This window comes from Peromyscus eremicus, chromosome X (genome assembly GCF_949786415.1).
Source record: "Peromyscus eremicus chromosome X, PerEre_H2_v1, whole genome shotgun sequence".
Lineage (NCBI taxonomy): Eukaryota > Metazoa > Chordata > Mammalia > Rodentia > Cricetidae > Peromyscus > Peromyscus eremicus.
In genome coordinates, this window is record NC_081439.1 from 112,719,503 (window position 1) to 112,745,001 (window position 25,499).

At 45.1% G+C, this 25,499-nt stretch overlaps 1 protein-coding gene across 1 annotated transcript in view; it reads right to left on the reverse strand.

Moving 5' to 3' along the window:
- The window catches only part of Gpc4 (glypican 4), a 113,602-nt gene extending 98,122 nt beyond the window's left edge, over window positions 1-15,480 (reverse strand). Inside the window, exon 1 of the mRNA XM_059250672.1 lies at window positions 14,770-15,480. Coding sequence (XP_059106655.1) covers window positions 14,770-14,929 — 160 coding nt within the window. The 5' untranslated portion in view covers window positions 14,930-15,480. The remainder of the gene's footprint in view (window positions 1-14,769) is intronic.
- Between the last annotated feature and the right edge of the window lie 10,019 nt (window positions 15,481-25,499).

Sequence of the window (25,499 nt, forward strand, 5' to 3'; positions counted from 1 at the left end):
TTTTTCAGAACAAACACATAAACATCCAAAAAAAATAAATAAAATAAGTCTGGTGTGCTGGCACACACCTTTAGTGCCTGTGCTTGGGATCAGAGCAGGTGGATCTCTGAGTTTGAGGCCAGCCAAGTACATAGTGAATTCCAGGCCAGCCAGGGATATATAATGAGACTCTGTTTCAAATCTAAACCAAAAGAAACACAATGAATCCCTTACCCTTAGCTCAAGTTAGATAAGGTTTGCTTTGCGCTATCATGAACTCCCACAGCTTACCCTACTTCATAACCCAAGAACCATCTCAAAGACTCAATTGTAAAAAGCAAAACACTTCTGTTTTGATTTGGACAAATTATCTTGAAAATAATAGCAGTATTTTAAATAGGGCACAGACCATAATGATCACATTTGAATTTGTATTGAAATCAGGGTATACTCTAGCTGTCATCATGAAGCAACAACTTGTCCCTCTGAATACAAACTGGTATATCCAATCTATGACTACGCTGGCAGGGTTCTGCATCATTTGGAGAGCTTGGGACCTCAGCCTTTGTCATTTCCCTGTGGTCAGCTCTTGGGAACAGGAGAGTCGGGAAAGAGCAGCTAGCCCAAAACATTTGCTTGTAACCAGGAAATGCTGTGAGTGACTCTAAGGAAAATTGCCCACAAGCTGGTATCTCTATACATGGTACCATTTCCTTAGGACTTGGAATTTCTGAAGAAATCGGCAACTAAGGATGGATTTTTATGCACAATATTCATCGAAAATTTCTGGGAAAAAATGTAGCAGGAGTTGTAGCTATTTTGCATACTTGAAGCCCTTTAATCTTAATAGAAGAAATAGAAAAAAAGGAGAAATGAAATAAAACAAAATAAAATTAAAAAATAAAACCTCTTGAAATGGAGAAAAAGCCCAGTCTGAGCAAGGCCATGAGGCTTCCCATTGTGTCATGGCAAGTGCTACACTTATCACTTGGGTTGCGTTTGTTTCCATCCTAATCTCTGGGACCAGCCTCTGCACTTGCTCTCCAGGCCAGGGGCCAGGGGCCTCCTCTCCTCTTGGGAGGCATCCTGCACAGGAGGTCACCACTAATAAAAGGCTTAAAGAGGAAAGTTACTAATTGACAGGAAGATTCCATCCATATTTTGCTGAGCCAGGACTGTACTCTAACAATTATTACTGGACTAAAGGACATCCTTCTGAGCCGCTCATTACCATGGTGTGAGAGTGGACACTGCCTTTTCCCAAACACTTGAAGGCTGAGGTGTTTATACCCTGGTTACTCTCCAGAGCACATTGGAAAAGTGACCCAAGAGTTAACTTTTCTTTTCTAGTACCCATGCAAATCCAACAAGCATCTAATAAGAGGTCCATAGTGTATTGCTAGAAAAAAAAGTGTCCCTTCTGAGTCTTGATAACAGGTCTGTAACTCTGCACTGCTCTGATAAGTATTCTACAACTGGCCTCAGGACTCACTGTCAGAAACACAAAAGGCTGTGTACACGGGAGGAGGTGGCAGGCGGCCTGTGATGATGTAAAAGCACGACTCCTAGAAAATAAGAAGAGACTCAAGGGTCTGAAATAGTCAAGTCAAGTGTTTTCTCTGAGCTGCAAGAGTGTGAGGTATCATGCTAAATTCTCTCTTTGTCACTACTTTAATCTCAGTGCCTGCCAGTGGACAGATAACTCAGTAGTGATGGAATCCTCAGCCTGAGTAACCCTTTCTAGGAAAAAAAAAAAAAGGTTAAGATCTGTATATGGTCTCATACCCACCACAAGCTTTCTCCTGGGCAGTTCATTTGCAAAGAATGCTCATTTATGCCTTCATTCAACAGACACTGAGTGCCAGGCAATGTATTAAAGACACTGAGTGCTAGGCAGTGAACAAAGAGGCCAAGTTCCCTACCCCAAGGTTCGATGGTGATAGCGCAAAGAAGAAAGCAGAGAGGGAGCGTGACAAAATGTGTGCTTGTGGTGTGTGGGAGGAGAGGGGGTGCTTTCCTATTTTATATACAAATCAAGAAAAGCTTCTCTAGCGAAGCAATAAGTGATCAAAGCCCTCAAACTTGTGAGGGGGTGAGCTGTATTCTGGCTACAGGCTATTCTAGGCACTGAGAATAAGAAGTACAAAGTCTGGGGGTGGAACCTATGGTACATTACTTACCTAGCATGTGTGGGGGCTTAGGGTAGGACACGCAAAGGCCCAACTCTGCCTGGGGACTTGAGAGAGAGAAGACAGTGTGACCAGAGTAGAGCCAGGGGCATCACAGAAGAAAGGGAAACATGCAAGAAGAGGCAACCAAGAGAATTCTGATGGGAAGCCCCTATAAGGCTCCTGAAGCTCTGATTTTTCCTATGAGTGGAAAGCGTGGAGAGCCGCTAGAACCTTTATCTCGACTTGATTTTGTTTGGGGTATGTACTTGATGCTGGTGTGCATGCCATGGTGCACGCGTGGAAGCCAGAGGACTACATCCAAGAATTGCTACTCTCCTTCCACCATACGGTCCCAGGGATGGGGCTCAAGTCATCAGGCTTGGTTTAAAAAAAAAAAAAAAAGTGCTGTTACCTGCAAGCTATCTCACTGTCTCCCACTGGAGCCTTTTGAGAGAGAGGTCATGTGACCTGGGTTAGGTGTAAAAAAATAGGATCCCACTGGCTCTGTGTTGAAAGCGAGGGCATTGGTGATAAGCCACTAATGAATTCAAGCAAGAGGTGATAGGCACCAGGATCAGCGTGGTAGTGCGTGAGATTCCAAGAAGGTAGGTTCAAGACACATCTAGAATACAGGGCCCAATGGTAAATACCACAAGAGAACCATCTACACGAGAAACATCCCGGCCAGTCACTGAAATCTCTGTTCAGACCGTAAGAAAACGGAGGCAGACATTTACATAGGAAAGTTCCTTCTTTCTTTTGCCTCTGCACCTGAATATGAGAATGTGGCCTCAGAGTGCCAGACGGCTTAATGATCAATTACCTCCCTCCCATGGGAACAGTCTCTCCCAAGGGCATCCAGGCCCAGTGGACCTGAGGCAGCAAAGAGAGCAAAGACAGTTGGTACCAAACTGAGGGTAAACAAGGCCAAACATTAACCATGTGGCAAGCTGGGGGTGGGGGGCATTTCACTCAAGTTCCGTTTAAAATGAACTCATTTCAATCCCTCCCTCTCCCTCAACGAAAGAGACATCTTCCATGAACCCAACTTCCCTGAAGAAGGGGCAACTGTGAAGGACAATTTGTAAAGATACACTCGTGAGAAGGGGTCTTGTTTTGTTTTTTTAAAAGTCTTAGCACAGGGAAAGAGTCTATAATTAATGCAATTTGACAATAGTAGATAATAATCCCACCATAAATTGTAAAGAATGTAATGACTGCCTATTCTGGCACAGACCAAAAAATAAATAAAAATAAAAAAGGACTTCTGTGAAGTGACTGCCAAGAAAAATGACACGCCCACGCAGACTGGACCATTGCAAGTGGTAGCTACCAACCACATGCTCTACACTGCTGTTTGCAAGGACAGAGTGCTTTGTTTTTGTCTCTGAACTGAACACCAGACTGAACACTCAATAGAGACAAATGGGTGAGAGAAGAGAAACAATAAGTAAAGGAGAAAAAAAAACTACGCTAGGGGTCCATGCTTGCTGGGATGCCGACCAACATCAAGGGCTTGGGGGACCAAAGGGATGCTCTATAGTGCAAAGCAACCACTTCCAGCCACTCCTGGAGACACAAGTTGGGCGCTTCAGAATGAAGGCAGGCTCTAAGAGGCTTGCAACAAGACGAAATTGACAGAAGGAGCGGGGAGCAGGACTGAGATGAAGGAGAGATGTGAGCCTGAGGAGGAGAAGGGCAATGAGGCCCTGGTGGGCAGGAGCAAAGACAGGAGCATCTAAAAGCCCCTCTGCAAGCCCAGGGAGTTCCTGCTCGCTCTGGAGCAGACACTGTGAGAAGTCTCCCGGGATTAAAGCAAACCACGTGCAATGCTGTGCTGTCTCGCCCCAGAGCAAACCAAAGAACAGCACCACATTCGAGGTGGGGAGGAATAAAAAGACACTTGGCTTTGCCCTGTTTCGTTTAGACACCAAGGTCTAGGTAGCTGTAATAAAGTAGACTGGGTGGCTTATAAACAGCAAAAAAAAAAAAAAAAAAAAAAAAAAAAAAAAAAAAAAAAAAAGGATTTCGCACCACTAGGAGGTTAAGAAATCCAAGATGAAGGTGCTGGCATGTTTGGTGTCTCGTGACGGTCCACTTTCTAGTTCACACATGGCAGGTTTCTCACTATTAATTTCATGTAACACATGCCCAAGGGACTTCTCCGAGGCCTCTTTTAAAAGGGACACTAACCCCATTCAAAAAGGCTCAACTCCCTCCCAAAAGCCCTACCTTCTGATACCATGAGCATGTGGAGTGTTAGGATAGCAACCTATGAACTTGGGGGAAGACAAAACCCTCCAAACAATGGTACAGGTTGAATAGAAATGTCAGCTCCCGGAGTGAGAGCTGAGCTCAGTGATACAAAGCCTTTGCCTTGTAGTTATGCACATGGCCTTGGGGTACCACCCTCAGGACCACCAAAAAAAATGTATTCCTAAAAGAAGTATAAAATTTTAATAATTTCTAAGCCACAAAATATTCCTCAAGGACCTACCACTGGGCCACCTGGTATGACAAGCCCACGGGTCTGGTCTCTCGAATCAGGCCTAACAAGGCAAAGGGGACTTTCTATTTTAAAGGTTCAAATAACTACAGGGATAAGAAACTAGTATCCTTAACTTGCAACATTTCTTATTATTATCCATTTACTTAAGTTTGGTAAATGTTTAAGAGAGAAACCAATCTTCAAATATTTAAACCTGTCATCCCTAACTGGGAGTCAGCGGTTTTCTTGCCTCTCGTGACTTTAGGTCAGAATCTGTTTCCCAAACTGGGCCCAGCAGGCAATTCATATAAGGTGAGTGTTCTAGAGGGCTTCGAAGAGAAGTTGGAGAGGAAGAAAATCATAAGCCAAGAGCTCTCAAGTGAGCAAGTCACTAAATTAATAATACACAGTCTCTAAGTCGATTGAGGGGTGGGGTGCTGGCGATGAAAGCCAGGGCCTTCCACGTGCTGGCCAAGCGCTCTGCCCTGGGCTCTATCAGCTGCTCTTTTCACCTATTTTCTTTTGAAAATACAAACACTAAAGCAGACAAGGTGGTGTGCACACCTGGAATTGGAGCACTGTGGAAGCTGAGACAGGAGGATGGCAAGTTCAGGTCATCCCGAACTATAATAAAAAAGGCCTGCTTGAGAGAGAAAGGGAGAAGGAAAGTGGGGCGAGAGAAAGAGGGAGATGGGGAAGGGAGGGACACAAAGGAGCACGTTGGTTCCCTCACTGATTCAGCACTGCTGCGATACTGGGTATTCTAAACAGGCAAAAGTATTAATGAACTGAACTCCCCCTCCCATGCCACTGCCTTGAGAGTTTTCATTCACAACGCTCTCAAGTGTACTTTCTGAACTTCCATCTCAGAACATAACAGACACAAAGGCTCCTGTCCTGAAATACACTAGCTCCCACAAAGGTGGAAAGGATGTGTGTGGTGGTGGTGGTGGTGGGGTCCCTGAAAAGACAGCTCAGTAGTTAAGCTGAGCAGCTAAGAGTGCATACTGCTCTTGAAGGACAGGAATTTGTTTCCCAACATCCATGTCAGGTGGCTCACAGCCACCTGTGACTCCAGCTCCACACGGGAACCATCACCTCTGGCCTCAGCAAGAACCTACACAGTGTTCACAGGAACACACATACACACAATTTAAAACAATAAAAATAAATCTTAAAAACAAACAAAGGTGCTTCCAGTCTAGGCATTCACCCCATCCGAAAAGGCATCAAAGGGCCCAGATCAGTTGTGTGTATACCGTGTTCAGCTTTTGGCCACTCACCCAGTTTCACACTAATCACTGCACTTCAATCAGATGTCGAGTTTTAGGTTTCTCAAAAATCCCTTTCTGTGACACCCTCTACTTCCCAGCCAGCACACTTGCAACAACTCATCAGCTAGAGGATAGGGAAGCAGATAATCAAGTCCTTTATCTTCTCCTCTGTAATGCTATCTACCTAATCTGTCTACCTAACAGACATACCTCAAAAGCTTGATTCCAGTTTTACAGCTCTTGTAATCCCCAGAACCTAGCATAGTGCTCTGCTCAGTGAGCACTAATGAGAAAAGTTCCGAAGGCCTTTTCTCCAGGCAGAATGCATAGGCTTTCCGGCAGCTGTCACTCGCCATCATTTGCTTTGTGCACCTCTTCCCCACATTCTCAGCTGTGGTCTGGATGGTCGTGCCGGGGAGAAGGCCAGGGATTTGCTGTACTTCTCTTCCTTGATAAGATCCATGAAGAGAATAAACACATGGCAAAGAGGACATTAAAGTTGGGAATAAAGAGATTTGGGGTTCTTTTACCAATAAAGAGAAAGAGAAGAAATATCACCAGCATACTGACATTTAATCAATATATGAAAGAAGGCTGGATTCACCCTAATTCTCTCCAAAGTCCTTTCAATGTCCCTATGCCTCTACTTGCAAAGAGTCAATGGTTGTGATTTGTGCTCGTACCTTGAATTTAAAATATCTTTCCCCAAGTTTAATAGGCATTGACTTAACCCCAGATTAGTCCAAATTAAAGCAAGTATGCATAGTGTTGCAATGAAAGCTTTTATCTGAGCCAATTTCATTAGAAAGTCCAGAATCTCAAAATCATAGAAATTCAGAGATGCGAAAGACCTTAGACATCATCAATGGCAGTGGTTTTCAACTGGAGATAATCATTAAGAAAATGTTGCCTCGAAGTGGTATATGCCTTTCATCCCAGCACTCAGAAGGCAGAGGCAGGCGCATCTCTGTGAGTTTGAAGTCAGACTGGTCTACAGAGTGAGATCCAGGACAGGCAGGGCTACACAGAGAAACCCTGTCTTCACACTCACATTCTCCCCCCCCTCCGCCCCATCCACACACATACCCACCCACACACACACACACACACACACACACACACACACACACACACACACAGGCTATCAACCAGGCCTGTTGGCACAAATCTGAAATTCCTGCTACTACTGATGAGGCAGGAGAACTCAAAGTTCAAGGCCTGCTTCAGCTACAGAGTGAGTTCAAGACCAGCCAGGGCAACTTGGTGAGACCCTGTCTCAAAACAAAAAGTAAAAAGAAGGCTGGGGATATCATCAGGAGTAGAGTACCCAGCCTAGCACACTAGAGAAAGAGAGAGAAAAAGAGGGTAAGTCAGCCAGCCAGCCATGACCTAGCTGCACTATGGAAGATTATGTTGTTGAGTAGTACCCAGGCATCAGTATGCTTTAACCACCCCCCAAATGATGCTACAGTACAATGAAAACTGACAACCATTAATCTAATTCTGAATTCAAATTTTACATTCTAATACTAGCCCACCTTTTCAAAGAATGAAAAACGTCATCAAAAGTATCAGAGAACAAATTTGTCACAGAATTAGGCTATAACTACTCATTCTAAGAAAGCAGGTCCTCTCCAAGTACTTCTCCTAGGGCACTAGACTTGCTTTTTCTCCCTCAATTAATTTCCCATCTTTAATAAACCACCATCCCTACCTATCCCAAAGTAAATAGACTTTCTAAGTATTCTCGGCCCCAGTATCCCATTGCATAACTTTTTTAAAACCTAAATTATGTACGTGTGTTTCCCTGTGTCCACATGCTTTTATTGACTGATGGATTAACTGCTTGACTGATTAATACTGAAGATGGAACCCAGAGCTCCGTGCATGCTAAGCATGTGTTCTGACGCTGAACTACACAGGCAGCCCTCACATGATTTTTTTCCTGGCAAGGAACTCTGGGTGATTAATCAGACATGATATCCCTTTAAAGAAACCATACTGCTTTTCCTCTGAAAAGTTGAACTACACCTACTCTTTTCACCATCATAGTAACATGGAGGAATTTTTCAATCTACCTCATAAGATTTGCCTTCAATGACCTTTTGTCCCACTTCATTTCCAGTTTGTACCTGCCTCGCCATACCTGTAGACTTCTGACCGAGATTATTTTGTGAGACGGTTTTCTCTGAAGCAGTTTCTTTTACTCTGCCAGTTAGTCATGCCGGGTTCTCTCTCTCCCTCTCTCTCTTTTCTTCCCCCAAGCAGCTGGTCTTTTTGATGTCTGGCACACATTTATCTGGGCTTCCAATAAGATGTTTTTACATAGTTTCCAGGCTTCCTGGAGGTTATTGACGTTTTTAACTCTTCCATTCAATTTTTCCCCTAATTTCGAACATTTGTTAGAGTTTCTTTTTCAAAAGTCGAATACCTGGCTGATGGATCTCTTTGATTTTTTTCTCTCTCCCACCAGATTGCTAAATTAAATGCATCAGAACTTAAATATAATATTTCAAATTCCCTCCAGGATGGAATCGCTTCATGAATTTTCTGCACTTTCATGTTCTCTCGAGGAAGCAGCAGATGTTTCACCAAGTGCAATTGGAGATGCTGGCTCTTACCTGTGCACATTTTAATGTATCTGCTTATTTGTATAAAATAGTCCGATCCTCTTATGCCTGTGTTATTATACTTGGTAAAGACAAAACTTAAGGGGTTTCTGTTTAGTTTTTGGTAAAAACGTAACTCATGTACACTGTAATGTACTCTTAAGAGTGTAGAATCATAACCACCTCCATTTTCTGTTCCTTAAAGAGTTATTATCTCAAGGCATGAAGAAAAACACAATTCTGAATAGTTCCTAAAATTTTCTATAATGGGGCCCCGATGAGATGGCTCACCAGATATAGGTGCCTGTCTGACCATTTGCGTTCAATCCTGTGACCTGAATGGAGGTAGAAGAGAACCAACACTCCCAAGGGGTCCTGACACTCACGGGCACATCTGACAGGCACCCCAAACCCTACTCCCTTCTACTGCCATACATACACAAATAAGTAAACAAATGTGAAAAACTTTAAGTGCCTATAAATGCTTGCTTGTTTAATAATGGCATTATTCCTTCAAAGCATAAAAATGCTCTCCAGTTTCCATCAACATATCATGGAATTTACTGGTTTTCCCACTTCCAAAGTGTTTAGGTCCAAGATTCCTGGGAGTACAGCAGACCAATGGGACTGTTCTATACTATGGAAGTATAATGCCATTACATCACTGTTGCCATAGACCCATATGCATGAGCCCCTCACTTGTTTAATTCTGTACCATACTCATTATTGTTGGGCAGAGGATGCCAGGTGGAGTTGAGGTATCTGCCTGTGAGCAGCTTCTGGTTGAGGAAAGATGATGCATACGTGTCTGTACAAGCAGTTTACCAGAGCACAAAGCAGTTCTGCACAAAGTTCTGGTTCCAGCGGGGGATTAGGAGGAAGAGGGCACAGAACCCTGGAGAGTTCAGCAGTGACTCAATCAAAACAGGGGGATTTAAGATACCTGGAGCCATTGACGCTCTCAATGCAGAGTCATGACTCCATTCAAAGCAGCTGACAACAGTCAGCCCAGAAAGGGATGACTAGTGGAAGCTAGACCAGTTAACTATTTAAATAGCCTCCTAATAGATCTTCCCACCTTTATCTCTTGCTTCACCAACCCTTAACTCCAAAGTGTCATTAATTATCTTTCTAAAACAACTTAAGACATGCCACTTCCCTCCCTAGGACCCCTCACTGCTCCCCATGGTCCAGAAAACAATGTTCATCCCTTCTTCTATGCACTCTATACTGTCTCTGTCTGGGTTTGACACTTTGCCTGTTGAAGATGTAACTGGATCCTCTCCACTGCAGTGTGCGGGCAATGCTGCCTATCTTACATATCTAAAACCCCCAGGGGACTAGAGAATGTACCTTTCTGTCTAATCATCTACACAACATAGTGCATATATTAAGCTGGGTCAAAGATGACCTGGGTTCAAATCCTACCTCTGCCACTCACTATCTGCAGAACTCCGAAATTTGTTTTTATTTTAATCACTTTTTTACTTACTGACTTTTATGTGTTTTGCCTGCATGTCTGTGTACTATGTGCATGCATGGTGCCTCAGAGGCCAGAAGAGGGCGTCCGATCCCCTGGGACTAGAGTTGCAGATGATAATAAGGCCCTATGTGGGTGCTTGGAATGGAACCCAGGTCCTCTGCAGGAGCAACCAATGCTCTTAACTACTGAGCTGTCCATCTCTCCAGCCCCATGAATGTATTTCTTAAGCTCTTCCGATCTCATTTTCTATGAGTAAATTAGAGGTGATAATTTTGGCAGCATATGACAGTTGTGGCCTTTAAATGAGACTAAGTCCTTAGAAGGAGGCTGAGCCAAGAGAAAGTACACAATAGCTATTATAAGGTCAAAATGCAGTGAGCATATATAGGAACAACCCTTGTGCTACATAAAACAGCTAATGTTACTGGGGAGCCAGAGAAAGATACTTTGAACTAACTCAGATTAACATTGATGTTCAAAAAACAGAAAACTCCCTTTTTCTTTCCTCAATCTAGTCTCCAGCTAATCCTGAAATTGCATGCAACCTGATGTGAATCAAATAAAAAAGGAAAATAGTAATTACGCTGAATCAAATATTTTATATTTATACATTCTAAAAGAGATTCAACTGCAGAAGCCAGAACTGCTACTAAGTTCTTTTTTGAGCACACCCAGATGATAGTTGCTTTAATACTTAAGACACAGGCCCTGGGGCTCAATAAGACCCTCTCAGATGAAACACACAGAGTCAAACTGATGATGCCGATAGGTTAAGAGATCACAAATTCAGTAACAAAATCCAACCCACGCCAGGCAGTGGTGACACACACCTTTAACCCCAGCACTTGGGAGGCAGAGGCAGGCAGATCTCTGTGTGTTCAAGACTAGCCTGGTCTACAGAGTGAGTTCCAGAACAGCCAGGGCTACATCATGAGACCCTGTTTCAAAATAAAACAACAAAAGTCCAACTCAGCAGAAAGAGGACAACACAAATCTTGTCTCATTTACAGTAAAATCTCAGTATCTCTCTCCTTCCCTTCCCCACTCTGTCCCAACATAACATAAGTAATTCCCAGAATCCTTTGAGATACACATGCAAGCATTTTCAAGTGTAGGTACATGCTCCCAGATACATGCTCATGAAGATAAATGGAGCAGGAAACAAAGACTCCAAGATCACAGTGACCAGCACAAAGTTCTCCTTGGTATCATTGATGTTACTGTGAAAAAGGACCTTTTACACGTCAATACTCTTTCTAACCAAATGCCACAATCTTTAAGACAATTCCAGCAGGCTATTAATGCTAGTTGTTGCATATCATAATAAAATAGTTAGAATTTTAGATAACGTATTATTTTATACTAACAAACTATCATTAACTATTTGATACTCTAGTCCCAACCCCTTCTCCTTGTTTTTTGTTTGTTTGTTTTGTTTTTTTGTTGTTGTTTTTTTCTATTTTAGTGCTGGGGTTGAACATAGGGCCTGGCACATGCTAAGCACATGCTTTACCACTGAGATACTCCCAAGTTCACATTTCTCATCTTACTCACATGGCACTTATCACACTTCTTAGTGCATTTGAAGTATGTGTGAATGGCTTATCTCCTTACTACCAGGAAGGTGGGGTTTTTTTTGGGGGGGTGAATCTCCTGCCCTTCTTGTTGCCTCTGTGATGCTGAGCACAGAATACTTCACATAGCAGGCACTCCAAAAAGATATGGCCAATGAAAGCTGCTACAGATGCTTTTGATCACAGCATCTGGACTGGCCATTAAATGGAAAGAATGGAAGTCAAGAGCATGGGCAATGCAGGACTTCGCTTGAAAACCCTGGTAGGTTTGTACTTTCGTTCTCTAACATCCTTGAGAACACATCAAGATCACATCATCCCAACTACGATCTAGAACTCAGAGTCCTTCAGGACATCTCTTCTTCTCCAAGTCTGTCCAAGACCTCTAGAAGGCCAAGTGCAAGGCTATCAAGAATAAAATTTCAAGAAGGGGGATATGATATCTCAGTGGTAGAGCACTTGCCTAGCACATACAAAACCCTGGATTCAATCCTCACCATTCTTTCCAAATGAAACTTTACACTTGGATTAGCCCAACGGTCAATGAACTAGTCACCTAGACACTGCAACACTTTGCCTATAAAATCATCTCTGGCTTTGAAGAAAATAGCTAGTTCTCCCAAATAAAGTGCTTGACATCTAATTCATTTGGACCTAGGCTGAACCCAAGTCGTTAAATTGACTTCCCCACAACTGCCTCCCCAAGTGGTCAAAATTATCTGAGGATAGTCCACACAAGATGAGGCTAATGTGCTCTGGAGAGGCCAGGGCGATGATAAAGATTACCCTAATTCTCTACCGGGGGCCGTCTAAAGGTATTTGCTTGGGTCTGTCTGTGTTGTGACAGTGTCCTAGACTCAAATGAATGCCTCTAACACTCCACATTTTTGAGCCATTCAGTCATGCATTTTTGTTATTGTTGAAAGTGGTGCGAAATTGCACTGCATGAGCTAAAGTCCTTGGTGGTCTTCCAAGGATTCCAGCTAAAAAGGCACTTCCTTTGTTCCTCAGGAGAATGCGGTCCAGTAGGTCATTCAAAAGGGGAAATAAAAGCAGCAGCCCTGGGAGGGAGATGAAGGACAAGACAAAAAGAATAAAATGTTTTGGGTGTGAGCACATTAGCTTCCATTTCCTGCTGCTGGTCACTAATAACTCCCCTATCTTTTTTTGTGGGGGGTGGGGGTCCAGATAGACATTTATGCAAAAATGTACCTCAGGTGTTTTCCAGAGCTGAAGACAATCCAAGGGAACACCTAGTGTCCCTGAACACCTTTCCAACTTCCTTTTCCATTAGATGCTGGCTGAGGAAGATGCCCTGACATCTCTAGAGACTGCACACCACAAACCTGAAGAAACTGGGGGGGGGGGGGTGATTTCTTAGCCCACTCCTGAAATGCCTCTAGTCCATCTCAAAGGCACATATTGTCTGCAGGAGCAGATGGAAACCTGTCACTTTCCCATTAAGTGCATAGCTGCATGCCTCCCTTCAGAACGTGGGAATGACAACTGTAACCTTCACGGCAATCATCTCTGAAGCACCCAGGCCCAAACTGTGCAGGGCACAAAGACCCCAGGTCTGACCTGCAGAGCCCCCAAGCTTTGGAGACTGCTGGTTCAGTTCTCTTTTACTGGCAGGGCAGGAGGAAGAGGGAAAAGAAAGGGGGCTTTTCAGAGCGCTACAACCAATAAAATCATGAGGCTGGGACGACATACTTGAGCTCCCAAAAAGACAGGCTGCTGAAGGGCAAACGGCCTTTCATCAGTAGCGTGTGAGTTACTTGACAACTGCCAAGGTGCAGTGGACGCCTGGGCTACTACCAACAATTTCTTCAGTTCTATTTCTAGACCGAGGCCGGTTACACTCTCAAAGTGCCCAGCAACTTCCCTCAATTACTTTTGTAATTTATATGTAATTGATGACTGCACTTAATCTCCAAGGTTATTAATAGCTCTTCCAAAAGATGACCCCCAAGTCTTCCTAAGCCTTTGGAAGCGCCTGGTTAAAATTACAGTATTTCCTTTACTGGCTGCTGGCCCCCTGCCTGCCCCACCCGGGCAACCAGTACGGCGGCGGCGAGGCAAAGACGCACTCTGCACACTTCCATGAAAGGTTCGGAATGGAGGTTTGGCCTTTGGGGCTTGAATCTCTAACTCCTCCGTTAGGTTAAGCTGGCCAACAGCCCGTTAGATTCGTGGTTCTTTCTGAGCCCCTGGGGTGAACAAGCAACCTGTACCACTTCGGGCGCCAACCCGCAGGGCTGTGCGCAACAGTTGGCAGCTGCGAAAATCTAGTACAACAGGGAAGGAGGGCTCGCCCAGGCACTGCCACCGGCGGGCCTCGGACCTCGCGACCAGGAGAGGAGGGTGTACCCGTGGTACTGCCTCCCCAGAGCTCCAGGAGGGCTTCCACAAATACCCCACGCACCCCCAGCGCTGAAATCCGGTGAACTTTTTCAGAGGCAAAGCCATCTTCATTTGCATAACCATCTCCAAACTGAGATTCAGGTTTCCTGTAATCAGTCCTTTCAAAGGTCTGTAACTGAAAGTGCAATTAACCCTTAAAATGAGGTGAGAAAAGAAAAAAGGGAGGGAAATACCCTTCTTATCCAACACCTTCCGGAAAGCTGGAGACTTCCCAAGTCAGGATTTGGAAGAGTGGAGAGTAAAGGGGGTCGTTCGCTTTTTAAAGGTGACTTCTAAAGCCTTGCAGCACTGTGTCAGCCGTGGAAGAGAGGCGGGGAGAGGGGTTTTAGGAGAACGTCAATGAACCACTTATTCTCAAGTCGCACGTTTTGCGCCCCAAGGAATCTGCAAACTCCAGGAGGTTCCCCCACCCCGCCCCCACTCGGCCTCGTAGTCACCCACACAACAAAGCGGGGAGCCCAGTAAGGAATTCAACCCGGAAAAGGCAAGAGAGCCCATGCCACGCACTTTGAGGGCCAGAGTCCTTAGTGTCTTCCCGGGACCGAGAAGACTTGGGGAGGTAGGGTGGGGAGGGACGGGGAGAGCAGCAGAGCACCGGAGTGGCACTGGACAAACCGGCGGCGCCCCTCCACTGGCGGTGCCCGCTCCGCGCCGGAGCTGGCTCCCGCCTGCCGGTTTCTCCTTCTCGGCTACCTGGTGCGGCGTGGGAGGCCGTCCCTTTCCCGGGGTGCCCACCGCTCGGTAATGGGGGGAGAATTCCCACCTACCGTTGATCTCATAGAGCGGGGCATCATTCTTGTTGAAGCCTTTGGACACGTAGAGACGTCGCACTTCCGAGCAACTTTTCGACTTGAGCTCCGCAGCCAGCAGCGAGGCACTGAGCGCGGCCAGGGTGCAGAGAAGCGCGAGTAAGCCTAACCGTGCCATGGTACGGACCCGGGCGGACGCGCTCCCACCTTTGGGGGACAGAATGAGACCGGATGGGAAGCGGTGCTGCGGAGCGGGCGGAGAGGCGCGGAGTCAAGGACTCACGAGTGGAGCGAGAAACGAGGAGTTGGAGTTGGTAGCAAAGGAGGAGGAGGGCAAGAGGAGGAGAAGCGGGCGAAAAGTGGAGCTGGGCCTCGCGTCAGGCAACGGTCCCCCGTGCCAGGCGCCCAGCCAGGGTGGGGTACAAGGAAAAAGGCGTGGATTGGGCACGGGACCCAAGAGAACTAGGACGAGGACCGATGACCTCGGGGCTCCAAAGGCTAGAGATCCCGGGTCAGCTGGCTAGGGGCGGAGGGGCTCAGGGTAGGAAGGGAAGGTGGCAGGCGTCGCAGGAGAGCAGAGTGTGGGCGGCGTCGGCGGGTGATCGCTGGCGCGGGGCTCCGGCTACCCGGCGCTGCTCCGCTCACCCAGCTCGGCTCAGCTCACTGCCCTCGGCCGCACGGTTGTGCCCTTCTCAGCTCGGCGGCTGATTGACTGGCCCGGCTCGCGCAGCGAGGCTCCGCAAACTTGGCCAAGCGGGGCGGCCCTAGGGAGGGAGGGGGCGGGCACTGGGGTGGGGGGGAGCCCGAGACAGGCGGGAGCACGCAGGGCCGGGCCGGGAGAAAACCTGGAAGCTGGGTTGGATCCGGAGCGGGCTAAATCCACTTCCTAGGGGGCCCCCGCACGGGGCGCCCGGCACTCCTACTTGCGACACGCCCTGCTGAACTCCTCCCTCCTACCCTCCTCCTCAAGAGGCGGGGAACCTGCCCCCCGCCCCCCGCTAGGAGAGGAAAGGCCAGCTTCTTCCCGCTTGAGGGCCCAAGTCCCAGGGATCCTGGTGGCCTGGGTCTTGGAGCCTTCAGCCCCTGTCTGAGCCACAAGCCTTTCTCCACAGCCACCTGACAGGCTGTCCCTGCGGGCCAAAGCAGCACACAGCCCTTCAGCCCCAATACCCGCCTCACTCCTGCCACCGGGCATCCAGAGCCTCTCCTAACCAGCGCCTGGGCAAGGAAGGCACCCACTCACGTTGCTGGCGTTGTTCTGCTCCAAAGAGGGGAGAGACTTGGCCTGAGAGGCTCACCTGGCCTCCCTGGACTAGCTTCCCATCACACAGTGTTCACCCATTAACACAGGCTTGTGCCTAACTCTGGCAATCATTTTCTCATCCCCACACAATGTTCCATTCCCACGCATGCCCTAGGTTTTGCAATAAATATAAACAAACTCGGAAACTGGCCAGAAAAATATTTGAATCTTGAGGAGATGAAGCTCATTCAAGGTTGCTGGGGAGACCTTTTGGCCCCACACTGCCCTGTGTAGGTATTAGAACTGAGGCACTGCAGGGAGAAAGGAAACGCTAGTCATTAGCACTCACCTAAAGGCAATGGGTCCAAAACCCGGACTCTTGAATAGGGGGCCCTGTTGGTCACTGGGAATGTTAGCCCAGGATCTCCAATCCTTCCCAGTCTACATTTAGCCACAAAAAAAACTGGGAATGCGTGAGTCTTCCCACCTTCCAAGCTTTGTCAGATTCCATTAATGAGTGTTTTTGAAGCTCCCAGGGCTCCTTTAATGAAGGGAACTGTGCAGATTGTGAACTTGTCATTACTGTTGTTATTGTTACAATCTGCTTTAAGAGGTTAGGGTGAGAAGTGCCTCAGACACCTCGGGAGTGTGCTGGGAACTGGGTAGATGAAAAGGGCTGGAGCTTATTATTTGGCTAGACTCTCAATTCCCATAAAATTACACAGGGTGAAGATATGAACCATCATTACAATTATCGCCCTCAGAGGGTTTGTTGAGACTTCCTGCTCTGTTGTTTGTAAACCTCGTTGACATGGTTGGCCGTGAGGAGCCACAGAAACCAGTGGAGCCGACTCCTCTTCGTTATATTAACTCTTATGGACCAGTAGCATGAACAGACGCACTGTGACCTGTCTGTAACTGCGACTTTCGATTTCTTTCGTTTGTTTATTTATTTGAGACATGCCGCCCTGGCTGTCCTGGAACTCAGAGATCCGCCTGCCTCTGCCTCCTGAGTGCTGGGATTAGAGGCATACAGCACATACCCAGTTGGGACTTTCAATTTCTGAGGTCTGGCAACACATGTAAATGGTGCAAACTCAGCTGCATTGAATTTCCTGTCATTTTCAATGATCTTTTGAATACTGAAAGGTATTCTTCACTAAGGGAAATATGATCCAAGATGCAACCAACATTAATAGTAAAATGAAACTCTGAACTGGGTATATGGTGCACACACCTATAACCCCAGAAGGTGTAGGCTGGAAGATCAAGAATTCAAGAACAGCCTCAGGGACATAAGGAGTTTGAGGCTAGCCTGGGCTACACCAGACCCTCTTTCAAAATGAAATGAAATGAAATTCAGTGACCATAAGAGAAGAAAGGATTCTCCTACATTATAAAGGGGAGCAGTTGGAACACTGTCTCTCACAGCAAGAGAAATTCATTTTTGTCCCCTCAAGCCACTGATGCTCTTCCTCTTAGCATGTTATTAACCAAAACTTTAGCCTTTTCTACCAGAAACAGTAACCTCTGGCTCCAGGCAGATCTGGACAAGTCTGAACTTCACCAGAGAAGGCAGGAACCCCAAGCCTTGCTCTGAGGCGGCTCCCACTTCAAAGCCGCCTTTCATTGAAACAGAAACAGGGTGAACAACTGGTAATCTATGAAACAAGTATCACCCAGAAGGAAGCTTTTCAGATGGCCCTAGTGCCTGCTGCTCTCCCCTCCCCCACCTCAGCTTCCAACAGGCAGGAGATGCACCTACCCCAGGAGGTGGGAGGTGGGGGGGGATGGGTAGGTCTTCTGCCACCAGGGTGTTGGAGGCTGTATGTACAATTGAAGACTTCACACGACTTCGATTTGATTTGGTTTCTACTCTTTTTTTTTTAATATTGTTATGGTTAAGACCACATGAAATTTACCATTTTAACCATTTGAATATATACAGCTGAGAGCTGGAGAACTAGCTTAGTTGGTAAAGCGTTTGGCATGCAAGTATGAGAAACAGAGTTCAATATCCAGAAGCGGTGTACGAAAGCCCAGTGTAGTCACACACTTGTAACCCCAGTGCTAGGGAGGGTGAAACAGGATTGGCCAGCCAGGTTAGCCAAATCAGTGTGCTCTGAGCTCTATGTCCCAATGAGAGACCCTGTCTCACAAAGCAAGGTGATTGGCTCCTGAGGATTAACACCCAAGGTTGACCTCTGACCTCCATATGCGTCTGCACACATACAAACACATACAGCTGCACATGTACACACAAATAAAGTACACAGCTCAGTCACAATGTACCATAGCTAGTTCCAGAACATTTTCATCAGCCAGAAAGCAAGCCACATATTCATGAGTCCTCCAGTTTCCCACTCTGGCCCCTAAAAGCCACCAAATCTGCTTCCTGTCTCTAGGGGACATCTTAGACAGAATGCACCTATAGCACACCACAGTTTTCCCAGGTGAGGGGTCTCTCATCTCCTGCATAGGAAATGAAGAACACATTCTCCAAGCCAAGAGAATAAGTTGAATCAGGTCCTTTTGACCAACTGGTCAGCTCCCCACACCGTCAAATACAAAGATGGGGAGAAGAAAGTGGATTCCTTCCCCAGTTATGCTAAATTGTTTGTGTGAGCCAATAAGAGCATGTCCTTCTCTCTCCTGTCGTGAATTCATTGCGTCCTCACTAGATTCATCCTATGAATACACTGTTGCTCTTCTCCATTCCATGGACAGTTCTTTCAGATTTATCCTTCAAGTTTCAAGTGGGATAGCAATAGCACTCTTTTAGAAAGTGTGCCAGGGAACTCCAAGCAGAAGCAAAAGCAGCTCCTGTCTCTAGACTCTGAAAGCAAATAACTGCCAACCTTGTCCCTCCACAGTGTCTGAGAGTTTTTTCCTCTCAGCACTCCAGGAGCTATTCCAAGAACTGGGCATTTTCTCAGGGAAAGAAAAGACCTCTATTTGAAATCTTCTGGTTTTCAAAGTGTGCAACTAGTTTAGAACTGTTAAAGGTTTGTTTAGACAGGACTAGGGATATATCTCAGTCAGTAGAGTGAAGCCCTGGGTTCAATATTTAGTACCCCATAAACTTGGATTGGTAGGACATGTCTGTAATCCCTGAATTTGAGAAGTAAAGTTCAGGAGGATCAGAAGTTCAAGATCACCCTTGGCTACAAAATGATTTCCAGGCCCGTCTGTGCTGCATGAGACTCTGACTAAACTTCACCCAATAGTTCTCTCTGTCCCTTAGTTCTTCAACTTTTCGAGCAACCGAGCAAGCTATACTATGTGAGTACTTCTTTTATACAAAGGTTGATTCTAGGTCTTGGGATATAACTTAGTGATAGGGAATTTACCTAGAATATGACAGACTTTGCCTTCATCCTAAACACTATGAAATTTTTTTTTGAAAAAAAAAGTGATCTAGGAACTAGGGATGCAACTCAGTTGGTTAAGTGCTTGCCTGGTGTGCACAAAGCCCTGAATTCAGTCCCTGGTAGAACACACACACACACACACACACACACACACACACACGCACGCACGCACGCACACACGCACGCACGCGCGCACACACACACACACACACACACAGATGTCATAGTGTGTGCCTATAAGCCCAGGTAAAAGCAAGAAGAGCAAGAAGTTCAAGATCATCCTTGGCTACATAGCAAGTTCAAGGTCAGTCTTGATACTTGATGCTGAGATACTCAAACATTGTTTTGTCTTGTTTTGTTTTGGTTTTTTTGTTTGTTTCTTTGTTTTTTTGAGACAGGGTTTCTCTGTGTAGCTTTGGATCCTGTCCTGGAGCTCACTCTATAGACCAGGCTGGCCTCGAACTCACAGAGATCCGCCTGGCTCTGCCTCCCCGAGTGCTGGGATTAAAGGTGTGCGCCACCATTGCACAGCTCAAACACTGTTTTTAAACAAACAAATAAATAAAATAAAAAGTTGGTTCAGTAAAGACTTTGGACACTTGGGAGATCAGTGGTCTTAAGCTAGGGGTGAGAGTAGAGCCCACATCTACATGGAGACAGCCATCTCAGTTTGCTTGTTTTGCATATTGATGGCTGTGCTTAATCTTTGTACAGGAAACTGGTAAAGAAGTAGTGGTCCATGATACTATATGGGATTGCCCTCCTACAGCAAAGCAAATCATTTACCCTGTGACAGTTTCACTCTCCAGGGGCTTCAAGGCACTGAGGGGCACCCTCCCCCAACTGGACTTTAAGACACCTGCTTCTCTGCAGTGAAGATCAAGAAACTGGCAAAAACAAAGTGCACCTTCAAAGCAACAGAATGCCTTAAGTGGCCATAAGAAAGTTCTTAATGGAGGGCCAGTGCAACCCGCCAGGTTTTTGGACTTGAACTTCAAAACTGAGATATTGCAATGAATTCCTTCACTTCTTTTTCTCCCCCCCCCCCTTTTCCGCAGCCCCATCATCCTCAGCCCTCTATGTGAAGAGACAATATGCATTTTTTAAGAAGACCCAGCGGGGAGCAGGCATTTCTATTCCAAAGAGATAGCACAGATAAAAGAGTCAGAGAGCAGGTCAGACATAGTTTGACATTTGTCATTTTTTTGAACCACTGATGGGCAATGTCTGCGGAACTGCTGCTGTTCCTGCTGCTCTAACAATAACGCATTCAAATGAGCAGGAGCCTGAAACCTGCATACACATTCCTTCCTGGCAAAGAATGGAATCCAAGACACGCAGCACAGGGGGTGGCTTTCCCATGTCTCTCCATGCTAACAGATGCTAGCTTCCTTCAGTCAGCCTGGTTTTCTATAATCATTCTAACTGGCATTTTCTTAGTAGTTCTCAAAGGACCTGGAACCTCCTGGCAGAGATGAGGACTTTGAAAATGAGGTTCTTCTCTACCCCTCCATATCGACGACCTCCAAGAAAGCCCTGGTTTGCTTCCTTTGATTTCAGGGATTTTTTTCTTTCTTTCTTTTTTCTTTTGTTCTTACCTTTTTTTGTTTTGATTTGATTGTGTTTTTCGTGACGGGGTGTCTCTGTGTAGCTCTGGCTGGCTTTTAACTCAGAGATCCACCTGCCTCTGCCTCCCGAGTGCTGGGATGAAAGGTGTTCGCCATCACTGGCTGGCAATGTTAGGGATTATTTTAAAAGATATATTAACAAAAAAATCTTGAGAGCTGGGATGTAGCTCAATTGGTAGTACTTCTACAGCATGCACAAAGCCCTGGGCTCCGTCTCCAGTATCACATAAACCAGGTGTGGTGGCATGAGCCTACGATCTTGGCACTGTGGAGGTAGAGACAGGAGGACTACAAGTTCAGCATTATCTGTGGCTACATAGGAAGTTTGAGGCCAGCCTGGACTACATGAGACTCTTTCTCAAAATAAATAAATAGCTTGTCTTTTTTTTTTCTAGTATGCTGGGGAGCAAAATGTAAAGGGTTGTGGGTGTTCTAGGTAAGCACTCTACCAAATGAGCCACATCCTTACCTTTAAATAACCTAGTCTAATTTTCTACCTTTTATTTATTTAAAATGTGAATTCCTATGAATCTACTTGCCTCTTTTGTGGGGCTACATATATGTGGCTAGGCATAGAACCTTGGGACTTTGACATGCTAAATATTCTACCACTAAGCTACATCTCCTTCCAAACACACCACAGGCTTCTGAATTTTTACTTGGATTGGATCTTGCTAAGTTACCAAGATTGGATCTTGCTAAGTTACCCAGGCTGACCAAAAACTTGAACACTCTTGCCTCAGCCTTCTGAGTGGCTGTGATGACAGGCACGTGACACCATGCCTGGTAAACTACTTGACTTCCCTAAAAATTTGCAAGTGATATGATTTTGAAAATACACTGAGTTTACTCAATATTTTAGCTACTCTGAAGAAAGAAATGTGAGGAAACCTTCTGGGGTTCTAGAAATGTTCTACATTTTGATCCAAGTGGTAGTTTCATGGGTACATATATATGTAAAAATGTATCACTTCAGATTTGTGCATGTCACCATATGCATGTCATTCCTTAATAACAAATGGGAGAAATACAACAAAACATGACTACGATGTATGTGTACATATGTATATACATTATGTAACTTATCTTTAAATTATTGATTATATTGTATAGTTTGGAGATGGTTTATATGACTGCATATGAAATTTAATCATCTAAAGCTACATGTGTATATATGTGCATACATATTGCATATAGGTAAAAATATCTATGCTTATATGCAACCTAGTCACATGCTTGTGTGTACACATATATCTGTGTACATATATGTTTAAGCGACCATAACTGTCCTAGTAAAGAGAAGATCTTGTTTTTCTTCCTTGCTTTTTTCTCACCAGTCTAATGTTCCCTGTTTTTTTATTATTTATATCTCAATTATATCTTCTTACACTTAGCTTCAAATGTTTATCAATTATCTACCCTCTAAAATTCATGGTTTTGGAACCCCTTAGGTAGGTATAAGGATGAAGGGGATGAGTAGAAATCAGAGCTAAGTTACCAGGGTCTGCCCAGCATACCCAGGAGCTGGAAAATCTGGAAAAGTAACTATAACGATATCTGGGAAAGAGTTGAAAATAGAGACAAAAGCATCATAGCATCCAACTAGGGTCATTATCAGTTACAGAGCCAAGAGTAAAAAAGCAGGTAGAAACCAGGTAAGTGGAAGACTCCTTTAGAAACTGGTAGGAAAGAGGATCAGGAGTTCTAAGTCAGTTCAGGTAAATAGTGGATTCAAGGCCAGCGGGGGCTACATGAGACCCCATGTTAAAAAAATAACAAATTCTGTTGAGGGGGCAGTGCCTCTCTTCACTACAACCGACTGTTGTGCTGCTTAAAAGTAGTAAGCTGGGCTGAGCCTGGTGATGCATGCCTGCAATTGCAACTACTCAAGAGGCTGAGGCAGGAATATCTCGTTTGAGGCTAGCCTTAGCTGTATAGTAAGTTTTAGGCCAGTGTGGCCAGTTTAGAAAGACACATCTGTTCTGTGAGCAAACTTTCCCTGGGAAACACATCACACATACTACTCACCTCAGACAGGGAGCCCATGACAGACTAAACTATAGATACCACAAAGTCCATCTTGGTGATCCAATGATTATTATAGGGGTTACTTACAGGAATATGGGTGAGGGCTTACTTACAGGAGCAGAAAAGTCTCAAAGCTGCATCACCAAAGTCCACCTCAGCACAGGTGACAGCTCACAAAGCTGGGAGCCTGGAGCACACTGCACAGTCTTCCAACAGCTCAACAGGTTGCAGAGTCTCCTTTCCAGGAGCCTCAGCTGGTCTAAACCTCTTCCAGGCAGCTCTGCTGGCTTCTGCTTCTTCCAGGCAGTTTGGCTGGTATGAGAGGTTTTTTGCAGCTTGGCTTGTTTACTCTTGTAAAGAAGGGGGCCTAGTGAACCCGGTCAGTTTCAGGAACTTCCTGGGCCTATATTAAGTTGTTTACCTTCTGGCTTAAGGAGCTCCCCTACAGGATGGAATGCTTCAACCTCAGAGAAAACCAGTAAACATCATCTGTGAAGCTCTAAAGACAGTTGATGGACATTGGGAGTAGGGGACCACTTTAAATTTCAGTGATGTAGCCCCTGTGAATAACTCCCCACCCCTTCACCAGTAAGCAACCCTAATGAAACTCAGTAGATCATTAAAAATAGACATCAAAGTACAAGAAGGGCTAGTCGGGAAGAGAAAGAGAAAGTGCACTAGCCAGAGTGGGAGGAAGATAAAAGAGGGTAATGTCAGTTGAATATGATCAATATCCATTGTATACATGTATGAAAATATCGTGAAACCTATTATAATGAATAATTAATATATGCTAATAAAATATTGCTCAATGGTAGCCTATTTACCTAGCATATATAAATCCATAACCAGTGCTGCAAAAAATAAAATAAACAGTTTTAGTAAAATGCTGCGACAGTCATCTACTCTGACCTGAACACTATAAATTGAATTCTTTGTTGTTATATTTTTCAGAAAGGGTCGTGTGTAGCCCAGGTTGGCTTTGAATTCATTATTTAGCAGAAACTGACCTTGAACTCCTGATCCTCTAGCCTCCACTTCCGTAGTGCTAAAATGGCAGGCTTGCACCACACCTGGCTTAGCTGTTGGTTTTGACAGCCCAGGGCTGGTTCAGGAGAACCTGAGTGTCCCTTTGAGGCTGGTGGAAGCAGCTGCTATCTGACTGCAGACCACCTCTTCTCATCTGTGCACTTCTCCCAAATATTTTCCTGTCATCCTTTGAGTATTCCTCGTGGGTTATGCAATGTTTTCGGCAACTCCATGAATTGCTACTAGCATCATGTCCATTTCATACATAAGGAAATTGTGTTTGCTTGTCTACATCGCATGTCCAAGGGCACGCACTGGTAGAGCCAAAAGTGCTCAGTTCTGATCCTGAAGCCTATGCTTTGAACACTGTGCTTACTATATTTTTGTCTTTAGTTTTTTTGAGACAGGGTTTCTCTTTGTAACCCTGGCTACCTGTAGACCAGGCTGGCCTCGAATGGATTAAAGAAGTGCACCACCACTGCCCAGCATCTTACTATCTAATCTTAAAGTATAGTAGTGTCCTCTGGGGACACATTCCAAGATGCCTCCATATGCATATGTGGGAGTCTTTTTAAAATTGTGTTTTGAGAGCTTTGCTTATTTGGCTTGTTTTTGTTTCATGGTGTTAGGTTGGAACCTATGGCCTTATACATATTTGACAAGAGGTCTAACAATGAACTACACTCCTACTTCTATCCTATGTTATTTTCTATAAATGTCATGATATAGTTTCATTGACAAGCAACAATAAAATTAAATGAATTATGGCAATATACTATAATGAAATTTATATAAATGTAGTTGACCTTAATTTTTTTTTTCCGTAGCTGAGGACCGAACCCAGGGCCTTGCACTTGCTAGGCAAGCACTCTACCACTGAGCTAAATCTCTAACCCCTTGACCTTAAATTTTTAAATAAAAAAATTATTTTTATTTATTTCTATTAATATGTATGAGTGAGGGCTTCGTGTGGGAGGGTGTATATGTATCACAACACTTTTGGAGATCAGAGGGCAACTTCCAAGAGTCAGTCTTTTCCTTCCACTATGGGTTCTGGGGATTGAATTTAGGATGTCAGGCTTGGACAGAAAGTACTTGTGGTGATATTGTGTTCCCCAATATATCGTGCACCCTAATAAACTTATCTGGGGTCAGAGAACAGAACAGCCACTAGATATAGAGGCCAGAAAATGGTGGCACTCACGCCTTTAATCCTAGCATTCCAGAGGCAGAGATCCACTTGGATCTCTGTGAGTTCAAGGTCACACTGGAAACAGCCAGGTGAGGTAACAAGAGCCTTTAATCCCAGGAAGTGATGGCAGGAAGCAGAAAGGTATTTAAGGCGTAAGGACGAGGAACTAGAGCCTAGTTAAGCTTTTAGGCTTTTGAGCAACAGTTCAGCTGAGATTCATTCTGGATGAGGACTCAGAGGCTTCCAGTCTGAGGAAA